The sequence below is a fragment of the Girardinichthys multiradiatus genome, chromosome 8, assembly GCF_021462225.1.
Source record: "Girardinichthys multiradiatus isolate DD_20200921_A chromosome 8, DD_fGirMul_XY1, whole genome shotgun sequence".
NCBI lineage: Eukaryota > Metazoa > Chordata > Actinopteri > Cyprinodontiformes > Goodeidae > Girardinichthys > Girardinichthys multiradiatus.
The window spans coordinates 32,421,351-32,437,465 of NC_061801.1; the positions used below are offsets into that span (position 1 = coordinate 32,421,351).

The 16,115-nt window shown below is 38.0% G+C and overlaps 1 protein-coding gene across 3 annotated transcripts in view; it reads left to right on the plus strand.

Moving 5' to 3' along the window:
• galt (galactose-1-phosphate uridylyltransferase) overlaps window positions 1-16,115 on the plus strand; it is a 56,216-nt gene that overhangs the window by 10,354 nt on the left and 29,747 nt on the right. For all 3 annotated transcript variants that reach the window (XM_047373401.1, XM_047373400.1, XM_047373402.1), the window contains 3 exons: window positions 3,185-3,314; window positions 3,933-3,989; window positions 15,875-15,997. In XM_047373401.1, the coding sequence (XP_047229357.1) occupies window positions 3,185-3,314; window positions 3,933-3,989; window positions 15,875-15,997 (310 nt within the window). The remainder of the gene's footprint in view (window positions 1-3,184; window positions 3,315-3,932; window positions 3,990-15,874; window positions 15,998-16,115) is intronic.

Consider the following 16,115-nt stretch of genomic DNA (forward strand, 5'->3'; position numbering starts at 1 on the left):
AAGACTTGTAATAGTCTAGGGTCAGGAAATGGGCAGCTAACATCTCTGCAGACCCCACACATCCTGGACACAAACTCTTTAGATTCTTACTTTGAGGTTGACACTACAGAGCTATATTTGCAAAAACCAGCCACCACAGAAGTAGTCTCTTCCCCCAGGCTGTTTCTCTGATGAACACAATGAACACCTTACAGCCAGAGTAGTCAGCTATTCTGCTATGAAACAAAACAAGCAGATAACACTACCACAACCAACCTGTCTTTTTTTCTTATATAAAACAAATACTGTAAATACACATACATGTACACAAGAAAATCACATGGTTAGAACTATTTGTTTTCAAAACATCAAAGTGGTGTAGTTGACCAATTTAACATTTTACAATGCTAGACCATTCAGAGAGAGGGGTATCTGACCATCACTCTTTGCTCAGTCTTTCCAGATGGTCCAGAGTTCTCTGTCCCATCCTATATTTCCTGTTCTTCAGCTCAGCCCATGGATTTTTTACAGAATTTAGATCTGAGAACTGTGAAGGGCATGATAGAAGCTTGATAGTGGTTCTGATGTACCATTTTGTGTTTATTTTGCCATATGTTTTGCATCATTACTTCGTGGAAAGACACAATGATGATCCATTTTACGTTTTCTGGCCGAGCCCCACAGTTTTTTATTTGAATCTCCCAATGATGCCATGCTTTGGTTTCTTTCTTTTTTCTTTTTTTTTAACCGTGTCCTGTCCGGCAGAGTAGCACTCAGAATTGTTGTCTGAGTGCCAAGAAAAACAGATTTACTTTCACAAGTGAAGCATTACAGCTAACGCTTTAAAACTCTGCTTGATATTTATAAAAATAAACTTTATTAGAAACTGCTTTGGGATTATTTCAGTTGTTACGGACGCGGAGACAGAAATGAAAAGAAAAAAAAAGAAGCACGAAAAAGAGAAAGTTGAGGTATAAAGAAGAAGGGAAGAGAAGGTGAAAACAATGGAGGAAAGAAAGGAGGATGAAGAGAATACAAGATAACACACTGCTTGCTTCCAGACCTGCAAAAACGTTCATATTACCAGCTTTTTTACCGAAAAGTGCACGGTACTTATCAATGCGAGATCTATTTAGTGGTTAATGCGGCTCAATATAGAACATTTGTGTATCTGTTAACATCTGAATCTAAACACCTGTGGGTCTGAGTGTGAGCTCGCTTGTGTATACAAAGTTTCTCCATATAAATATGCATTAGTGAGTGTGAGGAGCCACAGACCTGCCCCCCGGGACCTGGGACAGATACAGAGGAGATCCAAGCCACAGACATCCAAAGGTCTTCCAGAGCACAGGAACCCCAGGAGAACCACCGCTGGGACTACCACAACCCCCCCCCAGAGAAGAGCAGGGGAGAGTCCTAGGGGAACCACCCAGCAGCCACAGTGCAGAAGCCCCAGGGAGCTGCAACGACAAGCCCACAGGCCCCACCGGCAGCCGTCTACGTCCGAGCAGATCCAGCCATGGACCCATACACCAAAGACCCTGGGACGTACCACTCCCCATGCAGAGGCCCGACAGAGCCCTGGGGTAAAGGCCCCGGCAAGCAGCCACCGGGAGTGAGCCAGCACACACCAAAGCACCTAGCCCCGGATGCCGAGAACCACAAGTACACTGGCGGGCAGAGACACCAACCACCGTTAGATTGTGTGGCGGGGAGGGAACAGGCCCCACATTTGATGGGGGACCTAAACTGATCCAGGAGAGGGAGCAGCCCAAGACCCAACCTGATACAAAAAACAGACACACACAGTCACAATAACACATTCCCAACCTCATGCATACACATAAAAACACTCACAGCCACGCACCCAACGTAAAGACACACAACAATGGACGTCGTACACTCACTCACACTCCCCATACATACTCTATAATCACCAGGTCCAGGTGCTGATACCAGTCCCCAGACCCAGGTGGTGGTCCCCTTTCCTCCGGGAGTGGAGACAGACAGGCAGCCTCAGCACCTGAACCTGGTCCGGCCTAGCCCCGGCTCGTGCCTGAACCTGAGCGACCCTGGCCCCCAACAACCCCCATCCTCATCCGGAGAGAGGGTCATGTACAAAAGAGGGGTCTACATGGTCCAAACTACCCTGCCAAGCAGAGCTGCCACAGAATAAAACCACATGGTTCTGGTTAAATCATAAAATATTTTGTTTTTGCATGCCTTGCAAAAACAACACTTGGCATCTAGATATTGGGATGAACACAATCCCAATAGTTTTGAACTTTTTAATTAATTTTCTGACTACACCTGTGAGCAATTTAAAAGGGCAGTAATTTTCCTTTAGCCATTTGCTGCTTAATAGGGGTAAACACCGTGTGGCATGTTTTCTTGACTTCCCCAATTTGAAGAGGGCTTAAGAGAAATGGACCCTCATTTCACGCATATTTATGCCCCAGAGAAACAGGAAATCATTACTGACTAAACAACAGCATACAGATGTTGCAAATACACCTTTTTATTTATATATGTGTATATTGTATATATGTATATTCTGTAATGCAAAAACAAAAACCAGAGAGCAAAGTGTACCGGAGTCAAATTCCTTGTTTGTATGTACGAACTTGGCAATAAAGCTGATTCTGATTTTGACTAAAAGTTTCTTGACACTGTGAACAACTTTAAATAGTAAGCTCTTATTTTTTAAATACTTCGGCTACCTTTACTTTGTTGGAATTATTAGGATTACAATAATTGTGGCACGTGACTTTGTTGAAAACTAGTTTTTTCCTACTGTCAAATGTACCATATTAAAGATAAGTTTCTTTTAAAATTTTCAGTTTATATTTTAATTTTATTATTATATATATATATATTTTTTTATATTTGTTTGTTGCTTTTTACACATCTATTATTTACTGATAATTTCTGATAAACAAACATACACAATTCATTATTTTAAAGATGGTAAACATATATCCAATGACATAAGCCTATTAGCAATTTCCCTAAAATTGTCAAGCTTTACATCCAGAGAGAATGATTTTATTTCCTCCGTTTTACTCATTAACCTTGCTTCTTTAATAAAAGGGGTTCACTCTGTTTTAAATTTAGATATCTGCTTATGGGTTCTGTCCTGATATATTGTTATATGCTTACTGTGTAACTCCCTTTTTTTCTTCCTTATTCTTTGTGTCTTGTTTAGTAAGGTAATGTGTTTCCACCCCTGGTCTGACATCACCCTCCCTCTGATGAAAAAACAAGAGGTTGTCAAGGTGATTGATAAGTGGGCGGAGCTTTTAGAGGAACTTGGTGCCACATACCCGTGGGTTCAGGTACAGGAAGCACACACTCCCCTCAGTCCTAATCATTTTCACACTACAGATCAGATTTTTCCTATTTTTCCTAAATTTGGTTAGATATCTGTAAAAAGTGTGCCCAACACAAATTTCACACCATTTTCCATTCAGTTTTCTGCCTGGTATATTTTTTATTTAGTATTTTAAGGTGTCTTCCATTAAACGGAGTAAAACATCAGTGGTGCCTCTTGGCTAAATTGCATATTCAGACACATGCAGCGGAAAGAGAGATGTATGAAAACATGTATTAAGGTGAATAACCTTTACCTGGCAAGCAAGTCCTCTGGGGGAGAAAAAAACTTTTTGTGTTAGCACAGTTTTTGTTTTAAACTTCAGGGGCTGCTATATTGTTGGAACATAAACTACTTACACTAACAATAAATCATAAATTAGCCACTTCAACATAGTTGCTGAATTTAAACCAAATCCCAAACTGACCTGACTCACATTCATTTGTAAACACAGTAAAGGAAATGCTTCCCTCAAACATTCAACATGCTTTTGGTTATTACAAAATAACTTGTATTATGACAAATAAACACCACGTGTTATTAACAACTTAAATTTATTTGACCTTCCACTTTCTGTCTGCAGATCTTTGAAAATAAGGGGGCGATGATGGGTTGTTCGAATCCACATCCTCACTGCCAGGTAGGACGATCACCTAAACACCATACAGAGGGAATTCCAAACACAAATGATTTGAATTGCTGATTGATCTTTTTAAAAATTTCGCATAGATGCTCTTTGCTACTTCAGGCCTGCTGTGTTTATCTTTTTTTGGTATGGAAGAGTCCTTTTCGTTTAGTCAAAGTTTTAAATTGGCCTGGTACTTAAAAGAGTTCACGAGGCCATGCTCTCGAACAAGGTTCCTTGTACTTAAAAAAGAAACAGGCTCACTCTATCACAGAACTTAGCACTGTGCATGAGGTGCTTCTCTGAATTATCATTCTTTGTTTTACACCAGAATCACCTGAGCGTTTGTTGCCAAAAGCTCAGTCTTAGCCTCATTTGACCCAAAGCAAAAGGTTTTAGTTAAAGTCACACTAGACTCCACACATTTAGTTGTTAAAAAAAGTTACTGCTTTCACAAATAAAAGAGAACATCTAAGGTTATAAAAAGTTTATAACATTGCAATTTTGTACCTGTAAACAAACTATTGTGTACCCTTGTACTTAAACTGTTGCATATTAGTGAATTCCTCTTGATAGTTAGCTGTTCTTCATTACTTTAGTTGGTAAATGATCAAAAAATGCTCAGATTTAATTAAATTCTGAAGATTTTTCTGAAGACTTTATGGTACAACCTGTTTTCATTGAGTGGTTTCGATCCCCATATAGATAAGTTGACGCTTATGAAATATGAAAATTATGAATGCTGATCAAACCAAAATAAGAGTGAGTGACCTCCAGCTGGTGGATATTATGTTTATACGTTTGAAATGAATCCATCTGCTATGGGAAAATTTCATTTCGACAATCCATCAGTGCATAACTGCCAAAGTAACTTTCTATAATATGCTTTCTTCTGTAAGGAAATTAGGTTATGGGACAATAACCTAATTTAGTTATTTCGAGATTTGCAACACACACTGAGTACAATAGACTTTATACACTCGGTCCACACAGTCCACTGGATGAGCACATAACTTATTGTTCAGATAATTATATTTTACCACAGTCATTGTACTTCATCTGAGGTTTCTGCCAGCCTTACTTTTACCTACAGGAATAAGGTGAACTTAGGGCTGAGTTAAAGAGATAGTATAAGCATAGTTAAAAAATAATGTTAAAACATTCATTTGTGTTCTGTGTTGATTTGGCACTATGTTTTGAAACATTATCCTTCTGAAAGACCTAAGGATGACCTATTTACAGTTTTCTGGTACACTCCACCAGATTGTTGTTTAGAATGTACTGGTAATTCAAAGAGGTTATGTTTTCTGCAAGGTTGGAAGAGAAAAAGACCTTCAGCATCACAGATTATCCACCATTACACAGGAATTGTCACATATTCATCCTTTGTTTTTTGCCACACCCTTTTTGAGTGTTTTATTGTCTAAAAGCTCAATCTTTCCTGACATGCTTCCTAAATGTCAGGTTGGATAGTAGATAGTGTATTGTGATTGTTATGAGGTCTTTGCCACCTCTTCTTTGCTGCAGTTGTCTAATGGTGAGCTTATCTGCCTCACTTGGATGGCATGTTGTCCTGTCTTTCCTATTTGAAATATTGGTCTTCCCAGACACTGAACAAAATAAGAATGTAATTTACAGTTACAGTTATTTTATTATTATGAGTGCAAATAATTTTTTGGCATTGCTTCTTTTTTCTTTATGTGAGATAATTACTTGAATTAACAAATGTACATTCATAAGAGGTTGGATTTTACCAAAAATTGTGAGATTAAGTTGCTGAAATAACAGATAAACGTATTTTAAGGTTTTTTTGCAGCTTTCACAGAGGCTGCACAAAGTGTGGAACACTCTTTTTATACTTTAATACCTCTTAAAAGAAGAAAATGTAACTGATGATATTAACTGATCTCATACTTTGAAAATCCATGCACATTTTTGAATAAGTTAATTACCTTGATATTGTGAAAATTTAAAAAATGAAGTCTTCACAAGTAATAGAAAAAACTCTAGTCCTACAATAATTTGCAGCTTAATTAATGTTGAAGTTTAGATATTCACATGGGGCAGCTTCTTTTAAAAAGCAGAATGAGTTTCAAATAACATAAAACAACACTTTTATCACATATGCACAACACCTTTCTTTACAAGGCCCCCAATTTGCAGATCTAAGATGCAGCTTCTTCACAAACCTCTGAATAAATAGAAATGTGTAAGAAAAACACGTCCAGATTTTGAAGTTAGAAATGTCACAGCATCGAAGCTGTTAATTGAGTCCTCATCCAGAAATTAGATGCAGCTGTGTGGCTTTGCCACATTATGTGTAAGAACGTATGCATAGTCACACCTTTATTACAGCTCGGATGTTTTGCTTGTCTTCATGTTTTCCTCTTCAGTAAGGTGATTTAGCAAGACTAACAATTGGGAGAGGGAGGGAGAGAGAGGCATTTCCTGTCAAACTGTCACATAAAAATGTGATACAGGAAAAGTGCAAAAAGAGAAATAGATGGAGCGAAATGATGGAATTTTAAAATGTGACATTGTTCCCAGAAATGTCTGATAGATAAAGCAGCCTATACCATTACAATAGATAATAAGTAAAAATGGAGAGCCTTGCAGAGTAGTCATACCTCTTGAACGTGACTAAAACAAAGGAGATGATTATAGATTTTAAGAGAAACAGGAATAAGTCAAAAACTATTTCTATCATGGGAGAAGAAGTGGAGGTAGTGGAGGAGTATAAATACCTCGGTGTTCACCTGGACAACAGACTAGAGTGGAGATGCAACTGTGAAGCCATCTAGAAGAAGGGACAGAGCAGACTGTACGTCTTGAGGAAGCTTAGGTCCTTTGGTGTTTGCAGCAAGATGCTGCATATCTTCTATAAGTCTGTTGTGGAGAGTTTGATCTCTTCTGCCATCATCTGCTGGGGAAGCAGCATCAGATCCAGGGACTTAAAAAAGCTCAACAAGCTGATAAAGAAGGCTGGCTCTGCTCTGGGGACTCCTCTGGAACCTCTGGAGATCATTGTGGAAAGAATGATTCTTCATAAAATGAAGAACATTATGGAGAACCCTGAGCATCCTCTTCATGAGACTGTCCTACAACAACAGAGTGTCTTCAGTCAGAGGCTTCTTCAGATCTGCTGTAAGACCGACCATCAGCATCTACAACGGCTCTTTGAAGAAACCTTCATAATGAGCTACAACAACATTTAATTTCCCTTTGGGATTAATAAGGTATTTTTGAATTGAATTGAATTGAAGCTTTGCCTTTTGTCATGATGCATCCCCAAACTTCAGTGTGTTTTATTGGGATTTTATGTGATAGACAAACACAAAGGTGGGAGTAATTATGAAGTGGAAGGAAAATGATAAATGGGTGTCTGACAACGGGCCTGTCAAGAAGTGCATTAATCAGAGAAGCAACAAAGGGCCCATGGGAATACTGGATCAGCTGCAAAGATCCGCAGCTCAGGTAAGATAATCAGTCCACTGGAACAATTATTATTTCTCCACTCCACAGGTCTGGCCTTTGAGGAAGAGTTGTCTGAAAAAAGCCATTAGAACTCCTATTTCCAGTTTGTCACAAGCCATGTGGGGAACACTGCAAACTTGTTGAAGAAGGTGCTCTGGTCAGATGAGACGAAAATTGAACTTTGCACACACTATCCCTAGAGTTAACCGTGTTGGTGGTCGTTCATGGACATGGAAGCTGATCAGAGTTGATGGAAAATGGATTAAGCTAAATACAGGGCAATTATCAAGGCTGGAAAAGACTTGAGACTGGGGCAGTGGTCTATCTGCATTCAGGACTACAACCCTAAATAGTGGTCTTTGAGAAAGGATGGCGCCAGTGTGTCTGGAGAGCTGTCTGTCACAGCGATGTCTGTTCGACATGCTGTGTGTTGCTATCCTGTACTTCTGTTTGTGTTGTTAAGATGTCATCACTTTATTTCTTTATGATCACCAAATACTTCTAAACATTGCTACATCTGAAGGCCTTCTGTCAAGATATGATCTTACAGCTGTAGTTGCAGCAAAACACACTTGAAATACCATGGAATATTGATTCAGGAGGTTGAATACAAATGCAAGCCACATTTTCAGATTTTTGTGACAATTTCTGAAAACCATATATCTTTTTTCCTTTTACTTCACATTCATGCACCGGTTTATTTTGTCCTTTTACATAAAATATTAGTGAAATACAAGTTTATAGAAGCATGACTATCAGGGCTAAGATAATATAGCAGAGAACAGCACACATTGACTTGCAAATAGATATCAGGGTTTCTTTAGAAGTTCATCAAAACTACACGATGGAGAAAACCAGACGATCTATAATGATAATTTATGAATAAACTAGTTTTTTTTGTTCTTCGTCCCATAATATGTTTCCCCCAAATGATAAATAATATTTTATAAATGTAGTGTAAGTTATAAGTGTAGTGTATAAAACGGACAAACAGAGCTTTAATGAGTCCAGTTTTTTCTTTGACAAGAGTGTGGAAATTACCAGCAGATGGCAGTATGTCACTGAAGAAAAGATTGCTAAATAGATTATGGAGTAAAGTGAAATTCGTGTTTAATTTTAGATTATTAATTATATATATCTTTTAATATTGATATTATCTTTTGCCATGTGTAGTTGTAAGAAATCAATAGCTTTATTTTTTTGTGTAACTAAAATATAATTTGGCTCAAGACATTTTGGTAGTTTTATTGCCTTTTTTTATTAAATCATTTTACTTCCATCCTATGTATGTTAGTACATTAAAATCCACGTGTTTGTGTCTCTCCTCCCCCCCCCCCCCCCCGTAATCCACTGGCCAAAACTTTAGAGGCTTAGATGTAAACCTTGAAGCAAAACATTTTAACCCTGTTCTGTAGGCAGCATTGCTTCTGATAACTTTGGTCTCACAGGATCAGAGAGGAGCAAGGGAAAGATATGTCTCTTGAATAGTAATAGCCCATTTTAACTCCAGGAGCCATCAGTGTAAATAAATTTTTCTGTGTAGAGCTGCAACATTGAACATAAAGGACTTTTGAATTTGAAATATCTATCAAAATAAATACCTTTTACATAAGTTGTATCTTCTAGTAATGGATTATATTTTGGTTTCTCTTTGGGCTGTTATCTGGTCTTTGCGTGATTGATAGGTATTATTTAATCAACTCAGAGGTAAGGAACGACACAGAGTCAGTTTTACTTGCGGCAAGGGTAGCTGTGCAATACAGACTACGAAGTATTAGCCCCCTCTCTTTATTTATACATGCTTGGTCACACACAGTTCAAACAACATTCAAGGTGGGGGTGTGTGTGTGTGTGTGTGTAAGGTTAGGGTTCATGTGTCTTGATTTTAAGCAGAGAGAAAGGAGTGAGGATTGGTGCCAGTCCCTAGATGTTGCTGATAATAGCATAACTCACCCTTCTCTCTTATCTCTTTGTCTATTGCATGTGGGGGAAGAAAGCACTTAGAGCAGACACAAGTGATAAACAATATAAAAATATTAAAAACCCTAACAGTGATGCAAACCAAACTGCTGTTAGGTTGATAGTAGATTATTGCGTTCAAAGACAGATGTATACCAATAGCCTCATGGGCTGTTGTCAGGGCCCAATGTCCATATAGTCACAATCCTTGCAATGATTGGTCAATGATTGCACATTCACTTTACACAGTATCTATTACTGTGTCATTTTGTCCAAGGAGCCACCTTTTGCTAGAACATGACTGTAGTCCCTTTTTGGCAAGACAACAACATTTAATTTCCCTTTGTGATTAATAAAGTATTAATAAAGTATTTTTGAATTGAATTGAATTGAATCTGACAAGGGCCAGCCTGGGATAGTACTGGGACAGAGCTTCTCCAAAACCCCAACTGTTGTAGAGTGTTTCCAGTTTGCAGTGGTCAGTATTTGTTAACAGTGGTCCAAGGAAAAAACATCAACACCTATGCACGTGGGGGGTGAAGGCTGACATCTGTGGTCTGGTCCAACAGACACACTGACGTAAGTGAAATGAATGAAGTTAATGGCGACTCTCATAAAACGGTTGTCAGGTAGTCTTTGGAGATTGTTGGGGTCCACCACCTTCCTGTACTCGTATTCTTGTCCATCTTTGATTCACCTCACTACTGCAGAATCATCCGAGTATTTCTGCAGATGACAGGAGTCTATCTTGTAATGGAAGTCTGTGGTGTAGAGAGTGAACAGGAATGGTTGAGAGTACAGTCCCCTGTGGTGCTCCTGTGCTGCTGACTACCTGGTTAGACTCACAACCCTTCAGTCTCACAAACTGTGGTCTGTTTGTCTGGTAGTCTTTGATCCAGGAGATTGTTGAGGCTTCCACCTCAGTCTTCTGGAGTTTCTGACAAAGCAAATTAGGATGAATTGTGCTAAATGCACTGGAGAAATCAAAGAACATGATCCTCACAGTGCTGCTGGCTTTGTCCAGATGACAGTAGGTTTGTTAAAGCAGGTGTATGATGGCATCTTCAACTCCAACTCCACAGCGATAAGCAAACTGAAGGGGGTCCTGATGGTTTACTGTTTGCTTAGTCGGGTGGGCCAACAGGAGTCTCTCTAGGACCTTCATGATGTGGGATGTCAGGGCAACAGATCCATAGTCATTGAGGACTGATGGATGAGTTTTCTTTGGTACCAGAACAGGTCTCTGAAAAATAACTCATTAGGGATTTGGGGTTGTAGTTGAAGTATTGTTTGAGCTTTTGAGATATTAATCCCAGTTGTAAGAAACAACCCTGTTGCCATGGCAATGCATCATAACAAATGTCCATAAGTAGAAAAGTATTAGGAAAAATCCTCCAAGCTGCACAGCATCTGACACCAGAGAGGACAGTCAACCAAAAAAAATAATTTCATGAAAAGGAAGAATTTAAAAGCATGATATGTCCCCTTTACGAGGATTTGCCTTTGGAGCTGGTCAGAATTAGAAACAATAATTCTATTACTTGCTAATATGTGTGTACTTGGAGCTGTCAATAACCCATCTTGTTACTTAGGGGACAGACATTTGCTTTAAATCTCAGAGATGTAGTGGATGGAATGGCAGCACTGTTGTTTTAGAGGATCTGCTGCCCAGCATCTTTCTCCTTGCACACCACGTTGGTCAATTACCTGCCTCAATATTTCTACACATCATGAAAAGTTACCCTTATCTCCACTAAAAACCATAAAATAAGACCTGCATGAGAGTTCATGGAGCCAAAAAAAAAAACATATTTTTGCTGAATTGAGAGAGGCCTCAGCAAACCTGTGCACAGACATGCTCAAATAATCAAGAGCACTTGTTTTAAATTTCTATTATGCAGTTAATTTTTTTTTGTATTAGGAGAAAATACTGTAATAAATCCTGAGATTAAAATGTTTATTTAGAGAACTAAGAGAATTAATCATGGAGTCTGAAGCAGTGCTGCTCAAAGGAGCAGAGAATGCCTCTGATTATTACAGAGCTCATGATCTAATAGAATGATTTAATTGCAAATCCTGCTCTTAATGACATAAAATGTTGCATAAATGAATAACATGTTAAAAATGAAGAGCTCTAAGTTCTATATTATTTGGCGAGTTTGAAAAGATAAAAATTACAAATTATAAGAGTGTTAAAACAGAAAAATAAATTGAAATTTTGGTGAAAGCTTCACTCATCAGGTTGCTACTACACAGCTTTTTGCATACGTTGTGTTGCTTGCCATTTTGCATATATGGATTTTAATTTTGAAGAAACCAAAATACCTCTTGTTCAGAATTTTATTTTTTTCTACTCTTGTGAATTATCTTGCAGCCCACAGTCTGTAGTTGAATTGTAGGGTAGTTTTGTACTGCTTGTGGGCTTTAATACTCATTAAAATTCCATAAAGTTCAAACTCACATTGTGCAAATGTGAGTTTGAGTATTCTGTTATGTTCGTTGTTACCCATAAAAAGCTTTCTGAAATGTGATAGAACTGCATTATGAGGTCCAAAGAATGTAGTAAAGTTTAAAGAAGTGTGCAAGCAAATGAAGTGGAATAGTTCTTAGATATGTTGCATCTCATGTGTTTTGAAGCGTCATACATAATTTTCTCCAGAGATGCTCACTTGCTCAATTGGTGAAATTGCCAGCATCTCATTTAAGGTAAATGCAGTCTGATAAAGAGTACCGATTGGTGGCTGTTGAGAGCAATGCTGGAATAATGTGTTTGTTTCAGTTAGCAATCAGTATGGTTGATTTAAACTTGTTTGTTTTAGAGTTATTATCACAGTTAGGAGCATCATTTTTTTGTGTATGTTTCTTTGTCTGTGTATGCATGTGGTATAATATTCTGATGCTTATGGGATCAGCCTTAAAGAGTCGGTTCATTTAGTGATGCGGTTAGTTTTCTCTTCACGTACAATCCTACTAAAAAAATGAGTGTAACATATTGAATGTATTTCATATTTTTGCAGTTACGTAACGTTATATTATTGAAAGACATTGACTGGAGTGGATGAGCAAAAGAGAATATAAAGCAAAAGCTGAATACCAAGGCCTACAGTGTGACAAGAGGTGGGCAGGCAGTCAATACTAATCTAGGAGGAGAGATTCAAAAGCGGTTTCAAAAAGACATTCTGGTTGAGGAAATGGGAAGGGAATGGGTCTGGGAGGAGCATAATCAGGAGATGTGAAAAAGGTGGGAGACAGGGGGGCATTTGAAGGTAGATAAAATGGAGGTGCCATTGAAAAGTATGTGTGTCGGACACCCAAATCACTTTTTTCATGACTTTTTTCTTGGCAGGGTTTGTAGTTATCTTCATAACTTTAGACATTCAGTTTCTTTTTAGCTCAGTGAGATACAGTTGCTGTTTTACTGACATTGAACATAAAAAGCTCATGAAAGGTAAACAAGTTTTGTAAAGAAAACGTACACTCACCGGCCTATTTATTACGTACACCTTTGTTATGTCAGGTCGAACCCCCTTTGGCTTTCAAAACTGCCCTACGTTTTGGAGGCAAAGATTCAGCAAGGTGTCATTCCTAAAGGTTTTTGCCTTTGCTTCAGATTTGTCGACTTCACATCCATGATGTTAATCTTCCAAACCTTCACATCTTAAAGGTGCTTGATTGGATGCCGATGGAGTATATGAACTCAGTACATTTTTAAGAAACCAATTTGCAACATCAATTCTCAGGTAGATAAATGGTTCTCTGTTCGTTCTAATTGGCTTATGGTCTGCCACGAAGATATTCCCGTTATTCTACGACCAGCTGCCTGACCTGTTGGTAGATTCCTCGAGATTCATCGAACCAGGCAATGTTGCAGGCCTTGGCTGCTACAAATGGTTATATATGAGCAACTGTATTATTTCCATCATCTCAATCCAGTCTACTCATTCTCCTCTGACTGCTGTGGCATTCATGTCCACACAACTGCCATTTACTGGGGATTTTCCCTTTTTTGAAACATTCTGTGTAAACCTAGGAGATGGTTTTGCGCTAACATCCCAGTAGATCATTGTTTTCTGAAACGTTGATTTTCTTTTTTTTTTTTTTTTTTTTTTTTTTTTACCAACGACCATGCCATGTCCAGTAAATTAAATCCCCTTTCGTCCACATTCTGATGCTGATGCATAGCAAGCTGTGTTCCTTACACCTAGATGCTGAATTGCAGTGAGTTGCTGCCATCTATGAGGCTAATTTGCTATTTGTGTAACTAAGCAACTGAACTGGTGTATCTAATATAGTGGCTGCTGAGTTTATTGACCTTGAAAAGAAGTGATGTTACAAAATTACCAAACAAAGGACAATAATATCCTGACAAGCAGAGAAAAAAGTCAACCAATTTAACTAACAGCTATATTTTAGCACAATTAGCCACTGAAAGTTTGCAACAGGAACAAGTTTTGAATCTTTATGGAGAAGCAATATTTTTTTATAAATGGATGGTTGTTAAAATATACACATTTTAATAATTTATGGAACTGTCAGTTTAATTGACTGCTTTTCGTTGTTATTATTTCACCACCACCACCTATTAAAGATCTTCTATGCAGTCAGGCAATTTCTTCCAGGTCCGGATAAGTGTGGAAAGAGGAAACAACTCTGAAAGAATATTCTATCATCCTTCTGCCCATCTATGTAGAACCTTTGTATTTAGGCTACATTTCTGTACATTTCATGGAAAATCCCAGTACATATGGAAGGTTTATCTGCCTCAACCATCAATTCCAGCCCTCCTGTTGAGTATTTTCATCAGCTTAAGAAAAGGCAGTCCCCTCCATATATTCTGGAAGTATCTGCTATGATGTTGTGAACTTTTTTACTGATACTCTAATGTTAGCCCACATTAAGATTAACATGATAGGTTATTGTTCATACTAGTATCGCAGTGCTTCGATATGTTTAGGACTATTTTTTGTTCACCAATGCAGTGTAATAGTTTACTTCAGTACATGTCAAATAGCCCTTGTAATGAGGTGGTTCCTAACTGCAACATTCAAGTTGGGGCTTTAACAACTAAACACATGGAAAAAGAGTTATGTTCAGTATAAGAACAAATTTAAAACAAATAATTATAATACAAATCACTGAATTAGAGTAATGGTAGACTAATTAGGTTACAAAGGTTAAACTAATTTTATTGAGTAACAAATGCAAACATATTAAATCTCTAAACAAATTGTCATTTTAACAAATTTATCATCATTAAAACTGTGCAACAGCAACATTGGCAGTGTTTCATGTGTGACTTTTTTCACAAACAGCTCTCTGATATGCTAATTGGCTCCAACACCTTCACAACAATTTTCAGGGAGGAGCAACACTCTTCATATGAGATGAATTTTCTGATCTAGTTTATACCATAGACCTTGGTTAAAATGCAACAGACCCAATGTTGACAGAATATCAGCAACTTGGTGAACGCACGTCTTGTGATTATGCTTTTTTCTTGTTATGCAGACGTGCCCTCTCATTGCAGTTCATGTATTATGTTCAACCACTCCAGTTTCCAGTGGATTGGTAGTTCTGGAAAAGTGGGACTAGTTCTGATTTAAGTTTGCCAAAAAAGAACCAATTCAGTTTATTAAGTAGTTATTTTTATGGCATAAAGGGAAAACCTTTCCCCCCCTTTTTTAAAGTGCAACACAGTAATTCTTGGACAAATATCTTATTAATATTTCATTGTCCCACCTGCGCTGCACTTCTGAAATCTACCAAACATATGCAGTAAAAATGGGAAAGATTAGAATATACCATTTAGTTAAGGCAAATATGCATGTAGTTTTATAATTCAGGCTGTTAGCCTGGTGGAGAATCTGTGATGCTCTGGATCTCTTTCTTTGTCAAAGGGTCTTCAAACCTTGATAGAGTGCAGGGAACCATACGCTCTTGAAAGTACCAGGATATTTTAAATAAAAATCTGGTGGCCTAGAAGGCTGAAAATGAATCCTCTATTTGTCTTTCAGCAGCATAATCCAACACATATGGACAAATCAACACAGAGTGCACCAAAATCAAAGTTTCTCCATAAAACCAACTATGTGAACTAGATCCGAGAGAGCAGAAGGGAAGAGCTCATGAAAGAACACCCAGAACTCTGGGTGTTTTTAAAAAGATTGTAAAAAGTAAAAAAAACAAAACATCTCTCTCTGTTCAGACTAATGCTTGCCAACTGACTGAATTATCCGGACATTCTTCTGTGTTGATTCATAAAAAAGGTTGTTTTCTCACATGAAACGATACGGCATATTATGTGCAAATACCAAAACATGGTGGAGTTTGATTGAAATCGTTCATCAAAAAGCTGGTGTTTCCTTCTTGTTTATGTAAATTTGTTTAACCTATTGATATAAATGTTTGCAATCATGGTAGGGCAAAAAACTCTCTGTCTTGTTTCTTTCTTTTACTTTCTGTCATAGGTGTGGGCTAGCAACTTCCTGCCCAATGAGCCTGCTCTGTCAGACCGCTGCCAAAGAACGTACCATCAGAACCATGGAGAGCCGCTGCTGGTGCAGTATGCCAAACAAGAGGCAGAGAAAAAGGTACACCCTGTACATATCAGATCGTAAGTGGATATTTTATGCTGCTTAATACTTCGATTGACTTGCTTTATCATAAATTACACTAAGCCTTTCAGCCTAAACAGATTCACAAACAGCT